The sequence below is a fragment of the Pongo abelii genome, chromosome 6 (assembly GCF_028885655.2).
Source record: "Pongo abelii isolate AG06213 chromosome 6, NHGRI_mPonAbe1-v2.0_pri, whole genome shotgun sequence".
NCBI lineage: Eukaryota > Metazoa > Chordata > Mammalia > Primates > Hominidae > Pongo > Pongo abelii.
This window is the reverse complement of record NC_071991.2, coordinates 63,349,097-63,364,642: the sequence shown is the minus strand read 5'-3', so window position 1 is coordinate 63,364,642 and position 15,546 is coordinate 63,349,097. Positions and strand designations below refer to the sequence as shown.

The 15,546-nt window shown below is 38.5% G+C and overlaps 1 protein-coding gene across 1 annotated transcript in view; it reads left to right on the top strand.

Moving 5' to 3' along the window:
- DNAH11 (dynein axonemal heavy chain 11) overlaps positions 1-15,546 on the top strand; it is a 359,682-nt gene that overhangs the window by 230,243 nt on the left and 113,893 nt on the right. The window contains exons 57-61 of the mRNA XM_054559402.2: positions 1,925-2,071; positions 7,396-7,509; positions 9,590-9,733; positions 10,367-10,549; positions 12,205-12,306. Coding sequence (XP_054415377.1) covers positions 1,925-2,071; positions 7,396-7,509; positions 9,590-9,733; positions 10,367-10,549; positions 12,205-12,306 — 690 coding nt within the window. The remainder of the gene's footprint in view (positions 1-1,924; positions 2,072-7,395; positions 7,510-9,589; positions 9,734-10,366; positions 10,550-12,204; positions 12,307-15,546) is intronic.

The window sequence follows — 15,546 nt, the reverse complement described above, 5'->3', positions numbered from 1 at the left end:
ACTTCCATCTACAGAAAGATCCCATGTTGCCATTTTATAACCACACCTACGTTACCCCCCACTTCTTCCCCACCTCCTGAATCCAGTTCCTGGCCATCACTAATCTATTCTCCATGTCTATAATTTTGTCATTTCAAAAATGCTATACAAATATGTAACCTTTGGTTATTGGTTTTCTTCATTCAGCATAATTCCCCTGAGATCCAACCAAGGTATTTGGTGTATCCATAATTTGTTCTTTTTTATTGTTGAGCAGTATTCCACAGAATGAAGGTAGCACAATTTAACCATTCAACCACTGAAGGGCATCTGGGTTATTTCTGGGTTTTGGCTATTATAAATAAAGCTGTTATGAATACTCATGTACAGGTTTTTTTTGTAGGCATAAATCCACAAATGACCAAAAATGAAATTACTGAATTGTGTGGTACTTGCATGTTTACATTTATAGAAAACAGGCAAATTCTTTCCAGAATGGGTGTGACATTATACATTACTACCAGCAGTGTATGAGAGAGCCAGTTTCTCAGCTTCCTTGCAATAATTTGGTGGCATCTCTAATTTTTATTTTAACCATTCTAATAGGCGTGTAGTGATATGGTGGTTTTACCTGAATTTTCCTGATGGATGATTCTTTTGACTGTGGCCTAACCTAATACTAGTTTCATATGGCTAAAAAGAACTGAGAAGCGTGTCACTATGCAAAGTTACACTGAATTTATAGAGGCTGAAAAATCAGCCATAGCTTAATCTATAATAGTACAAGTAGCAGCCATAGTAGTAATCATGCTTTTTAGATAGAGTGTAAATATACTGCGTTGGGTGGAAACTGCAAGATTACTTGCATATAGTAATGGGACGTCGTTCCACAAGATGAAACCACTGAAATGTCTTTAGCAATTGAGTTAAAATAAATGTAAATGGTTATGATTGTTCTTTGCTGCTATGATTTTTTAATGGTAATATTTATACTTTTGGAAAAGAAGTGCAATGCAGAGATAATTATTGTGATGTATAAAGCTGCTTTCAGATATTTCTGAGAACTGAGTCATGTTTTTTTTCTCTAGTACCTCACTTCTGCTTTTAGTTACATGACCCTCAAACTGAGGAACCTAGTAATGCCTTCTGAACCTAATGAAATTATAACTGAAAAAAATGGACAGTTCTTTTTAGCAGATGAATTTATGGATTCCTTGGAAGGCTAAGTTCTCCAAGAGCTGAGTAAGGTTATTTAGTGATGGACTGATGGGAGACATGTATGCCCCTGAAGCTCACTGAATTTTGGCCACAGCATACTAATACCCCAAACACACAGTTTGCTTTTCTTAGTAGGTATTAATTTGAATATTGGGTTAGCTTCACCATCATAAATGAGGTGAAAAAAATCAAGAGGGCCATTTTCTGTTTGATGGAAAGAGGTGAGACCTATCCGTGGGCATTTTAATATGCAGCCAATTAATCTGCAGTCAGGCAAGGAGCATTCATGTCTTCAACTTACTGAAGCCTCCAGCAACCATCTGTTGGAGAGTGAGAGGCATAGTTCTTCCAGCTCATCACCAAGTATGTCTTCCCACGACCTCTGCTTCCTTGAGCCTGAGCTGCCTAGGACCCAAAAGCAGATGTGGGTGAAGGAGCATGTGGTCAGACAGAGGGAAGAGCAGCTTCCCTACTCAACCTGTTAGTACTGACAAAAATTATTTATATTTCCTGCAAAATTATTGGAAAATATTATTCTGTTTGTTCTCATATGGAGAAAAACAACGTGGCTGCATTTTTGCAAATCAGAAGACAGTGAAAATCAGGGTAGAGACAGATGCAAGATACAAATTGTTAGGGATCCCTGAATTCATTCCCAACAATAAGCTCTATCTGGGATTTGTTGTGAACAAGACCAGTGACGTAAGAATAATGACTTTTGTTTTAGGTGGGAGATCTAAAAGCCAGACTTGCCTCTCAGGAAGGCGAGTTGCAACTGAGAAATCACGATGCCGAAGCTCTGATCACAAAGATCGGCCTTCAGACGGAGAAAGTGAGCCGGGAAAAGACCATCGCTGATGCTGAGGAGCGAAAGGTCAGGCTAATTCCACCATTTAGAGTGCTGAGCTATATTTAGCACAATATAAACCTTGGTAGGTGAACAATTTTGAACACCTTCATCTCCAGGGAGCATAAAGTCTAAAGAATTATTATAGTTACACATGTAACAGCATTTCACACCATGATTACCACTTGACCTTTCTTTACATTATGCATTTCCCCAACCTTTTAGCTCTTTTAATGATATGAAAGAACAATAAATACTGAGCTCATTCAAGCATATAATCGATGTGGATCTTGAACATCAGGCCTATTTGTAATACAGTAAAGGTCAGGAAGTCACCTCTGAGGTTTTTAAAGGTTTCCACTTTTTAGGCAAATTGAACAACTCAATTGTTAACAAAGCCCATTCCGTCACTTAGCAAGATGGTTTTCAAATTTTGCATTTTAATAATACAACTGGAGTTTATTATTAATCCTAAGCTAAATTTGTTCTTTTTGATTCGATGGAGGCCCTGGCATTCTGTATTATGTTTTATTGTTGGAAATAATTCCTTTTAAGATTATATAGATTCTGCTTTCTTTCTACTCAGGTTTCTAGCAATTCTGAAATAAATACAATGTCTTTTGTCATCTTCTTTTACCAAAACATCAGCTACAAATGGAAGACATAGTTCTGTACGTCTGATTTCTCAAAAGAAATACCACAGTAAACAGAAAAATTTTAATACATATTTGTTTAAAAATTAAGTGTATATGTGTAAGGTAAAAAATTCTTATCTTAGACAAAAAAAGTATAATCAGGGCCTAATTAATAAAAAGTTATAAGTTGCTAACATTCTCACAGCCATTGAATCGGTAGTGATTATGCCATTTTTCTTGTATTTTATGTTACCTGAAAATATTTGAGATTTTCCAGTGGTGTTGCCATTCATATACAATTGAGTTGATTTTCTTTTTTTTTCCAATGCATATTGAGCATGTTTTCCTTGCACAACTAAAGACTTGAAAAGTATATTGAACATCAAAACTCTAAAAAGACAGTTTTAAGAAATAAGATTATGGCATTTAAAATTGAAGATAAGGCACATTTGGCATGCCCTATGTGATCAGCGGGCATATAATTCCTAATTTGGGTTGTAAATGTTTCTGTTGAGTTTCAGGTAAGTGGAGAATGTCCTGAAAAGTATATTATTGGGCTGAGCACAGTGGCCTGTAATCCCTGCACTTAGGGAGGCAGAGGCAGGAGGATAGCTTCAGCCCAGGAGTTCGAGACCTGCCTGGACAACATAATAAGACCCCATTCTCCATAAAAGAGGGGCAAAAAAGACAAAGTATATTATTCCATTGAGCAATTAGGTATCACATGATACAATCACCATTAGCTAATTCTATCCAGGGAATATTTTTCAGGCATTACACAAACATGTGATGTTCTAGCAGTTATTATATCATAACCTATCATCACAGATACTTTTTGGAAACTTTAAATATAAATACTCTAGAGATTTTTTTCTGCATTTTTACATTTGAATTCCCAAGGAAAAATTACCCTTATAAAAGGAGAAAGAAGTTTTAGCAAATTAGAACTCATCTGACAGGTTGTTTAGTGAAGTTCTTCAAACACAAAGAAGGGACATACTATTTTTTATGTTTAATCCATACCAAGACATAAAAATAAAACTTCTAAACATTTTCATTTTATCCGTGGAGCTTAATTTAATTATAAATAACAAATATTAACTGAACATCTATTTTATCACCAGGCAGTGTTGTAGACTATTAGGGATATTTGACAAGCAGGGTGCTCTCATGTAGATTCCATTGCAATGGAAAAGACCGACATGAGACAAGTAATACATTGAGAAGCTGGATATTTGGAGATAGGTGCTCTGATGAAAATCCAGTAGAGAGACATGATGGTGGGAAGGAACTATTGTAAATTGAGTATTCATGGAAGAAAGTTCTTTTGTAATTAAACTAGAAAGTATCTAGAAATTCATCAACACCTGAGTCCATGCTCTGGGTTCACATTTGTCATATGTTCAGCAATGTGCTAGATACTATGCTGTGCCATACTAAAGGGGGTGAATATGGACTGTTTCTGGTCCTATGAAATTGGGGTCTCAAGTCTTCAAACATGAGCAGTAATGTAAAATAATGCTGCATAGCTCACAAAGTACACAGCCACATTTAATATGACTAAATAAATGTTGGGGTTAGAGAATGTCTTGCCTTGAACCTTGACAGCCCATGTAGAGAAACAGGTTGAAATCATTGCTTCAAATCTATAAGGTAATCAAGGGTGATTCGAACCACTGGGCATTGCCAGCAGTGACTTCCAAGTCACACAAGGCATCATCAAGCCTGTGAAAATTAGTTCTTCTTCCACCTTTGTTTGGCTTCTCAGCTCCAAATTCTAAAATGCTGAGAATTCTCTCATTGCTTTCAAACTGTGTTCTCCCTTGAGTAGAGTGTAAACCTTCATGAGTAGAGAGGCACCTTCTAAATTGAAGTGCTAATATCGTCTCTTCAAAAGTTGAGCATCAATCTTGATTTGGAATTGCTATCAGTTTTTGTGTGTGTTTCTGTTCTGAATGTGGGTGGGACTGGGTTTTAGAGGATCATAAGGAAATTCTTATAATCTAAAGGCAGATAAGTGCACTGTATCAGCTTACTAAGGCTGCCATGACAAAAATACCACATGGGATATTTTGGGAGATTGGGAGGTTTAAACAGTAGAAGTTTATTTTCTCCAAGTTCTGGAGGCTGGAAGTCCAAGATCAAAGTATTGGCAAGTTTGGTTTCTCCTTCTGTAACTTGCAGATGGCTGCCTTCTTGCTGTGTCATCACATGATTTTTCTCTGTGATTACTTCCGCTGATGTCTCTTGTGTGTGTCCAAACTTCTTACCCCAGTCAGTTTGGATTAGGGCTAACCCTAATGATCTCAGTTTAACCTGATCACCTTGTAAAGGCTCTGTCTCCAGATACAGTCACATGGTGAGCTTGGGTCTTCAACATATGAATTTTGGGTGGACACAATTTAGCCCATAACAAGCAGTTATTGGGACTTTGTTCTCTTTATTCTCTCCCTGTGATCACCACTAAATCTTAAGAACATCTGCAAGGGGCTGTTGACTAATGCAAGGCAGAGAATTTCTGGTCTACCCAAGGATGAAACTGTCTCCAAATTCCTGCTTTAACTTACAGTGGTAAGGGGAAAGCACACTCTCTAGGCACTCCATGCAACTCTTCTCCTGTTTTATAGGTTGAGCATTGCTGACCACTGCCTAGGAGCCATTGGGCAAAGGAAATTGTACACCAGCTTACCAGCTTACTGAGATATACAGAATTTTCACTCTTCTAGTATTGTTGTACCTTAGGGTAAAAGGTATTGAGAATGAGAAATAAGTTGACCAACCTGAGAATTTTCTTCATTTGTATGAGTGGGTTTTTATTTAATGTTCAAGATTGTTTTGTTTATAAAAATTACCCAAAGGAAAAATACTCCATTAATAGTAAAGGAGTCAGAAAAGAGTAGCAGCTCCTAGGCTGATAGAAATAGCACTTTAGCAAGGCGCAGTGGCCCCTGCCTGTAATCTCAGCACTTTGGGAGGCTGAAGCAGGTGGATAACTTGAGGTCAGGAGTTCAAGACCAGCCTGGCCAACATGATGAAGCCCCTTTACTAAAAATATAAAAAATCAGCCGGGTGTAGTGATGGTGCCTGTAATCCCAGCTACTTGGGAGGCTGAGGCAGGAGAGTTACTTGAATCCAGGAGGCGGAGGTTGCAGTGAGCCAAGATCATGCCACTGCACTCCAGCCTGGGTGACAGAATGAAACTGTCCCCCCCCCCCCAAAAAAAAAGCACTTAAAAGAAGTACTCTGTAAGGTTTTATCCAGTACCAAAAATCTATGATCCTGAGTCCAATTTAAAATGATTTTTTTAATGATGCCATTATAAATGGTAACAAACAGCATTTATAGATTCACTGTGTCCTTATGGAAAATAAATAAACCTGAGGTGATAACTCCTTCACTCACATAAACTCTTTTATCTGTAGCAATGTTGTGTAGCATACAGAAAATTGTTGTGGTCCATTCCTGGCAGCTTTTGACGGTTGTGGTTTTGGAGTAGTTCTCAGTAAGCAAGCAGAGTTTTCCTATTTACATTAATGATAGCTGTGTGTGTATTAGCAGGAGGCCACATATCTACCCTGAACCAATTATGTTCATAAAAGGTACAGTACACAGCAAAATAATGGTTAATCAGGAGAAGGGTAATTACTGATAATAAAGCTGTAGTAGACAACATAATTTGTTGTGAGCAGTGTTTAATTTTATGGTATAGTTAAACCTGTTCATTTCAAATACATCTGAAGAAATATACTTTTGTTCACACTTTATATTCCACAATCACCATCACCACGGGAACCGTCTCCCATGGTGGCTAGATCCTGGTGCCCCAGTGCCACAGCTTTGAAACTAAAATTTCTACTGAGGACTAAAACTTCACTCTTCCTGACCTTTCAGATTCTATAGGTATCTTAAGGAGAGAAGGATAAACCACTTCCCACCCCCGCCCTGTCTTCTCATTTTGGTTTGGTTCAAGTTTACCAGCATAACTTTCCTCTATATTATATATCCTGTCAGAAGGCTGATGCAGCACCCTCTGTGTCCTGGGAAGAGGTGCCACTGGATCCACAAGAGGAGAGTGGGTATCAATGTTATTGTTCCAATACCGAAGGCAGATGTGGGCTCTTGCATCTCTGGTTTCTTATCATATCTGTGAAGAAACCAGTAATTAGTCTTCACTAAAATTTTATTTATAATTAGGCATGCAATCTATGACCACAGAGTAGAATATCTTCTAGCCAGTTGATCAAAAGAGTTTCAAATCTGTTCTTTAGGAATAGCCAACATGGCTTCTAAGCAAAAGTTAGTAAAAATTAGAGAATCCTAGCAAGAACATTTTGTGGTCTAGGTTACTAAGCTAGCCCAGATGTTTGTTAATCCAGGACTCTCTGAAAAAGAAAACTGAAGAACAGAGAAATCGCTTAATCTTGCTTTTACTATTAGTGGTACCTTATAATTAAATTAGTCAAAGCTTTTCTTGGAGCATTTTGGAACTTGAATCCATTTATGTTGAGATTTGTTACTGTGTGTTTTTTACATTTACAAAACTTTGTATATATACTATGTCTAAAGGAAAATTAGTCTGTTTAACAAATTCCTCACCTGTTCAAAGTACAGAGAAATGAATTATTTAACAGTGCATCTGAGTCAACCTCCATTTTTCTTTAGAGATATCTGTGATAATAATTTATACGGGTTTGTTTGCTTTTCCTCTCTAATTAGGTGACAGCCATTCAGACTGAAGTGTTCCAGAAACAGAGAGAATGTGAAGCTGACTTACTCAAGGCTGAGCCTGCGCTGGTGGCTGCTACAGCTGCACTCAATACACTCAACAGGGTAAAGATGATTTATTGGTCCCTGAGTTTCCTCAAAGTAATATTTAAAGGTTATTAGAGTTTGAATAACTGAGCCGAGAGAGTAGCCCATACAGCCAAAAAGTATTTTAAAAGAAACACCCATGAAATATTAAAGTTGAAACAAACCTTTGAGTTCGTCATTATAGTTCAACTTCTTTTCCCCATCCAGGACGCTGTTCTATGGCACCCCAATAAGCAGTCTCCTTTTGAATATTTCCAACAGTATGGGATTTATACTCTTAGGAAAGGCAACTGGATTGTTGGTAACTGGATTTGACCCAAATCCAATTTTTCATATCATGTGTTGCTTTAAGAACTAGGTGAAGGATTCTTTATTTCCTCTGGAATATAAAGAGTAGCATTGAGGAGAGACCCTCATGGAAAAAACAATGGGAGCAAAGATACCTAGGTTTGGTCCCCACCATTTCTTCGAGCTTCATGTTGTTGGTGAAACCTCCCTAAGCATTCAGATTCTTAGAAGAGAAAGTAAGCTGTGTTCATCACAAGCATATTGTTAGGGAAAGTGAAATGGGGGGCAATGTTCTTTTAAGAGCCTGCAGCTAATCTCATCCTGGGGTCTTCTCCCAGACCTCTGGGGAGAGCTCAGGAAATCACTGGGCCTGAGATTCTTAAGATTCTATTTCAAAAAGGAAAGAATCGAGATTTTCACTGTTCTTCATAGAAATGCTGAATTCGTTTTCTAAGTATTTTTTGAAGAAAATAATTTTGACTGTGACTAAAGAGATACTTACGTGGGTATTTCTTAGAGTATTTCCATAAAACTGAAAAATTTTAAATGGAAACGTACCGTGATAGAACTCTGATTATTACGCAGTCAAATACCCTGCTGCCGTTAAAATAATATTGTTAAATGCTAATTAGCAATGTGACACATTAACCATGATATATTAAGTGAATAAAGCAGATTATAAAATAGTGTATTTTATATGACTAATTCTTTTGGTAAGAATATGTGCACAGAAAAAGATTGGCAAAAAGTAAGAGTAATTGGTTGTCTCTGAGTAATGGAATATTTATTTTCTTTATTGTGTTTCTCTAAATTTGCGAATTTTTCTCTCAATAATTACTCTTTACTCAGGAAAAATAGCTCCACTTAAAATACAAAGCTGTGTATATGTATAAAGTATAAAAAAATCTTGGTTAGCCAGCTCTAAATTCTTATTAGCATATTTTAAGACTTGGTTTTTGTTCTTGCTTTCACTCTCTTTCCATTCTCTGTAATCATATACCAAATAAATAGACAGCTTCTGATAAGGGAGCAGAATCAGGTTCAACATTTGATAAGGTTTTATAAACAAGAGTGTATTATGTAGCACATAAAGTATCACAGGAAATACCTGGTTGGTTGTTTTCGTTTTTCAAATCATGTATTAAATATCATAAGCCTACATCAGCTTCTTATATGTGCTATTACCTGCCTCAAAGTATTTGCCCTGATACATATAATTGATACTATTAATATCATCTTTTGGATTAATCAATGGTATGACCTGAGGAGATAAAGGAGTAGAGAAGAAAGTTCAGCCTATCTTGGCCCTCTCCTAGTTGAGAGTTACTGTAGTGTAATGGAAGGCATTTCTTTCTTGTACATGTAAGACAGAAAAACAAACCTAAGAGACACTGAATTAAGGAATTATGTGTCTGGGAGGGGCTTGGTTAAGATGCAAGTCTATTACATAGTGAGATAGAACCTATAAATATCTTACAACATATACACACACGTGTGTGTGTGTGTGTGTGTGTGTGTGTGTGTATCCTGGCCTCAGTGAGCAGGGCTCTGCAGGACTGATATATAGATATATAGATCATTTTTCTTGGAGGCAAGAAAGGGCAGTGATGTCTCCAGAGAAGTACCCAGGAAGAATTGAACCTCCTGGAGTTCCAAGGTGGAGTCCCCAGGTGGCAAAGAATTGCCAAATTGACACTGGTTTGATAAGGAGAAGTGGGCGGCCACTGAAGACTAGCTTGGCAACTTACAGAGCTTCTCCAAACTTCCCCTAATCCTGTCTGTGTACGTGTTTCTGTGTGCTTTTCTTCAGGTCAACCTCAGTGAGCTGAAAGCCTTTCCCAACCCCCCCATCGCAGTTACCAATGTTACCGCAGCCGTGATGGTCCTTCTGGCTCCTCGGGGAAGAGTGCCCAAAGACCGAAGTTGGAAAGCAGCTAAAGTCTTCATGGGAAAGGTATCAGCCCAGCCTGGCAAGATGAAAATCCTGATAATTTCCATACTGTTTTCAGTACTGTGGTTATGCTTAATAGCAAAAGATGTTTAAGTCAGAAGAAATCATCTTCATAGTTGCTGAATGTAATCTACTGTATATGTTCTCTAGACTTACAGTTTTTGTTTGCCAAGTTGGAAGTTAGCTTGGGGTTATGGCATACCTAAGTCAATGCCAGCAGCAGGTGGAAGGTTGCTAATTATTTGCAAAATTATGAAAGCAGTTAAGTGTAGGAGGGAGAAAATTACATGGATTTCTTAGGTTGGAAAAATGTTACTAATATATAGGAAGGTGAAGCACAGGGGCTTTTTGGTGTGTTTTTTGCTTTTCATTTTCTGCCTTTCTTTTCTTCAAAATGTGAATACCTCCTGTGCTGGGACTGAATATTTTACCCTGGGATAGAAGAGGTTTTAAAAGTGTCCATTGCTAATTCTAACTTCATACTATAAAGACTGAAAAAGTCAAACAGTAGGATAAATGCAGCTTGCCAATTTTGCTTTTGTAATGTGAGTCCTAAAAGCTGATTTTAACTTTTGACCTTGGAATTTTCTCTGCAGCCAAAATGGGTTCATTGCAATAAATCTTTTTGCTTTGCAGGTTGATGATTTTTTGCAAGCATTGATTAACTATGACAAAGAGCACATTCCAGAGAACTGTCTAAAAGTGGTGAATGAACAGTATTTGAAAGACCCCGAGTTTAATCCAAACCTGATTCGAACCAAATCTTTTGCAGCAGCTGGCCTCTGTGCCTGGGTCATCAACATCATTAAATTCTATGAGGTATCAATCCTAAATTGATTGCTTACAGATGTTCTCCACAAAGGGCTGCAAACATATTAATTTCTAGGTCAGCAAGAAGAGTAAAATTTGTTATTTCATTTTCTGAATAAGGATATGTAGTTCTAAGAATAAGACATGAGCATGTTAGAGTAAACAATTCTCTACGGGAGAATATTTGAAATGTTAGAAGCTATCTTTTTTTGGGAAGAGTGATTGACTACTTTAGATTAAAGAGCAGTAAGTAATTAGATGAAAACTTATATATGAAGTTTACTTATTTACATTCAAATATTTAATTCATGTTGACTTGAAACAACTGCAAATCTGAATTCACATCAAATTAAATGTAGCGCCTGCTCTCAAAGCAAATATTCACACCATCTGTATTGTTGACATAGTGAGATGAGGAAATAACCATTTCTTTACTTTAGTATTTTAATGACAGGTAACTTGTGCCTATATGTGATCTAATCTAAAATTTGTACTTTTTGGCAGTATAGAGATAGATTATAATTTCATGTAGTCATTTATTTATCAAATATTTATCACCGACCAACTGTATCCCAAGCACTTTGCTGAGTACTTGATCTAATAAGGGAACAGTGCATGGCCCACAACTCTGAAGAACTCTCATTTTTGTCTTAGAGGGTTGTATGTTATATTCAAATATGGAATTACTGAGAAAAAGTCAATGTAGTCAATTCAATTCCCAAAGTAATTTTCATAAAGCCAGGTTATTTCCTTTATACTGTAGGGCCCGCAGGGATAGGACTTTCTTGATCTCTCTCTCTTTAGTGGCAATCTTCATAAAGCAAGAGTTTAGACAGGTTGTGGTTGATGTATGACCTCTCTCCATAATAAAATGTCTCAGCCCCATCTTCTACTTGTACAGTAGGTGAAAAGACAAGCATAGAGCTTGAGTGTGGCTGCATTGTGTGTTATTTTGCTATAAAACAGGAAAGAAAATTTAATTTCCTTCCTCTCTCCCCACCAGCAGAAAAAAAAATTGATCCACCTAAATTCTCAGATGGTCCATTCAAACAACATATGCTTAAGGTGGTTGGGAACTTAGAAAAGAAAGTGACAATGTGGTTGATGTTGTGTGGATATCTCCCACCCTCCTTTCTGTGTTGAGAATTTTTCCACACTTATTTTCTGCCTTAAAGGCTAGACATGATCTCAACGTTGGCTATAGTTCCTGCACAATGCAATTTCTAGGAATATGGGGAGTATCTTCACATTTTATGACAAACTGATTTGAGTATCTTAATGGTGTTTGACTTATATCGCATTTTATGCAAGTACTTGTAACTCTAAGGTCCAGATTAAATAAGTAAAATAATGATGGACCGGAGAGAATGTGGAATGCTATGTGGATTGTGCTGTGCCTTTAGGTGTTACCACGCCTGAAAAATAACAGGCCAGGTGTGGTGGCATACACCTATAATCTCAGCACTTTGGGAGGCTGAGATGGGAGGATCGATCCCTTGAGCCCCAGAGTTTAAGACCAGTTTGAGCAACATGAGAAGATCCCATCTCAATAAAAAAAGAGAAATTGCTAGATGAAAGAGATTTTAATCGTAAAGCATCCATCCTATCTAGGATTGAATGATTACTTATCCTCTTTGTATCCGTATTAATTCATGAATTTTCAGGTCTACTGTGATGTGGAGCCAAAACGCCAAGCATTAGCCCAAGCAAACTTAGAACTGGCTGCAGCTACTGAAAAGCTAGAGGCTATCAGGAAAAAGCTTGTGGTGAGTGCAAACTATGACACTGAAAAGGTTCCCAAGAGGTGGTCGCTGCCTCCACCTTAGGATTCCACCCTCAGACAGCACCATATCTGAGCCCTATCAAGCAGAAAGGAATTCGATCTTCCATGAGTGTATTTCCTTATATACCATTCAGTAGGTATTTCTTATCTGCTCTATGCTAGACGCTAAACTGGGAAAGTGCAAATGTTCATGATTTCTACAGCTGAGAAACATTTGCAGTCTGATAGTGGAAAGGGGAGGGCAGCACATAGTGGTTCCAGGTTAGGCTTCTGGAGTCAGACTATCTGGCTTATATCTTGGCTCCACTGTTTACTGTTGCATCCTGTACAAGGTAGTTAACCTCTATGAGCCTCTGTTTTCTCATCTGTGAAATAAGTATTATAATAATAAGCATTTCTTTCTTTCTATCTTTCTCTCTCTCCTTCCTTCCTTCCTTTTTTTTCTTTCTTTCTTTCCTTTCCCCTCCCTCCCTCCCTTCCTTCCTTCCTTCTTTTTAGTTTAAGTTCCAGGGTGGATGTGCAGGCTTGTTACACAGGTAAATATGTGCCATGGTGGTTTGCTGCTCCTATCAACCAATCACCTAGGTATTAAGCCTATCATGCATTAGCTATTTTTCCTGAATAGCGTCCATTTCTTAGGTAGAACTGTGGGGATTAAATAAGAGTAATTCATATTAAGAATTTACCATGGTACTTGTCACATAGTAAGTGCTTAGAAAATATTTTCGGCTGGGCGCAGTGACTCACACCTGTAATCCCAGCACTTCGGGAGGCTGAGTCGGGCAGATCACGACGTCAGGAGATTGAGACCATCCTGACTAAGACGGTGAAACCCCGTCTCTACTAAAAATACAAAAAAAAATTTAGCCGGGCATCGTGGCGGGCGCCTGTAGTCCCAGCTACTCAGGAGGCTGAGGCAGGAGAATGGCGTGAACCCAGGAAGTGGAGCTTGCAGTGAGCCGAGATCGCACCACTGCACTCCAGCCTGGGCGACAGAGCGAGACTCCGTCTCAAACAACAAAAAGAAAGGAAAATATTTTCAATGAATATTATATGTACTACTAAATACCACTACTGTTTTTACAAATATGTAAACCACTCATCCTAGTCCAGCATTATCCATATACATGTGGCTATATACAGAAAACACCAAAAAGTACTGAGCCGGAAGAAATTAGAGGAAGTTCCTTAGCGAAGGTGGATTGACATGGGCTTTAGGTGTTGCTTAGGAACCACTAGGATAACTAGGATGGGAAAGGTATTCCTGACAGAAAGCAAGGAAAAGAGGGAAGGAGCAGTTGGGACACTTGAAGAGTTCAGCAGGCCAGAGCCCTGCAATGAATGTTTTGGAGAGTATCAGGGAATCATGAAAGATGAACTTGCGAAGGTGAGCATAGGCTTTCTTTGCCTTTCATGCTATAGAATTTAAATTTTATCTGATTGGTGACATTAAGCCTTTGAAAGATTTTAACAAGTTGATGATGCAACCAAAGTGAATGGATGCTGGAAGAAGAAAAGAACCTAGAGGCAGGCAGACAAGTTAGAAAGCCACTGTCGTGGATCCTATTAGGGCCTCAGCTCAGGCAGGAGCAGTCATGATGGAGGGAGGGAGATACGTTCAAGGCTGGCTGATGGGATACAGAGAGACGGGAGGAATACAGCAGCAGGATGAGGAACGTGAGGTGCCTGGCAGGGCAGCATGGAGGACAGCCAGCAGAGTGATGAGGCGGCACAACCCTGGCAGCTTACAGAAACCCCTGGAGCTTCAGTTTCTCATCTGTCAAGTAGTGGTAACAGCAACTCTGAAGGTGGCCATGTGTGATTTGGGGCTACCCAGCTTCCAGTCTGCCACCTTTGAGTGAAAACAGCTTGATTTTCTTTAGGGAAGAATCTCTCCACATTGGATGCACTCAGGTGAGGTTTTTAGCAGGAGTGACCTTGCCTTTTCAAGGACTAGATATATGATCCAACCTTTCCCAACTTGATCCCCCATCTCTAGAGTTTGAGTCATGAGCAAAAGGAATAAAAGACTGAAAACAGAGTGCATACATTGCAAAGATAGTGTCCTGATGAGACTTGTAAACAGCTCCTGCTCCCAAGACCCTTTGGAGCATCTCAGTGCCTGTATGTGGTTCTCAGCCTTTCTTTCCCTCCTAAGAGCTCCCCCGTCTACTTCGGGCAAGCTCCTTCAGCTTACATTAGCGAGAAGGGAGTAGGTATTTCTTTCCATCATTCCCACCTGTGATTCCTGATGCATTAAGATACTACTTAGTGTGCAGCACACAGTAGACATTTCATAAATCTTAGTTCCCACCCTCTTCCTATAGAAAAATCCATATGTAAGTGTGCAGCAGTCATGACTGGAGTTTGAGAGAAAAGCCTGGGTCAGGAATATATATTTGGGAATGGTTGGTGTGTTAGTCTGTTCTCACATTGCTATAAAGAAATACCTGATACTGGGTAACCTACAAAGAAAGGGGTTTAATTGGCCCATGATTCTGCAGGCTGTACGGGAAGCATAGCAGTTCCTGCTTTGGGCGGGGCCTCAGGAAACTTTCAACCATGGCAGAAAGCGAAGGGGGATCAGGCATCTCACATGGCAGAAGCAGGAGCGAGAGATGGGCCTTTTTTGTGTTGAGGTATGTGCCTTCCATACCCAGTTTGCTGAGCATTTTTATCATAAAGGGATATTGAATTTTGTTGAGTGCTTTTTTAGCATCTATTAAAATGATCATACAGTTTTTGTTCTTTATTCTCTTAATGAGATGTATCACATTTACTCATTTGCATATGAACTGTTCTTGTATCCCTGGGTTGAATCCCACGTGATCATGCTGAATAATCTTTTCATTGTGTGTTGTATTCAGTTTGCTAGTATTTTGTTGAGATTTTTTGCATCTGTCTTCATCTGAGATGCTGACTGTAGTTTTCTGTTGTGTTCTTGTCTAGTTTTGGTGTCAGGTAATGCTGGTCTCATCAAATGAGTGTGGAAGTATTCCCTCTTCAATTTTTTGAAAAAGTTTGAGTAGAATTGGTATTATTCAATTGTTTGGTAGAATTCAACAGTAAAGCCATTAGGTCCTAGGGTTTTCTTTGATAGAGACTTTTTATTATTGCTTCAATCTCATTACTCATTACTGGTTTGTTCAGATTTTCTATTTCTTCACGGTTCGATCTTGGTAGATTGTATATGTGCAGGAATTTTTTCGTTTCTTATAGGTTT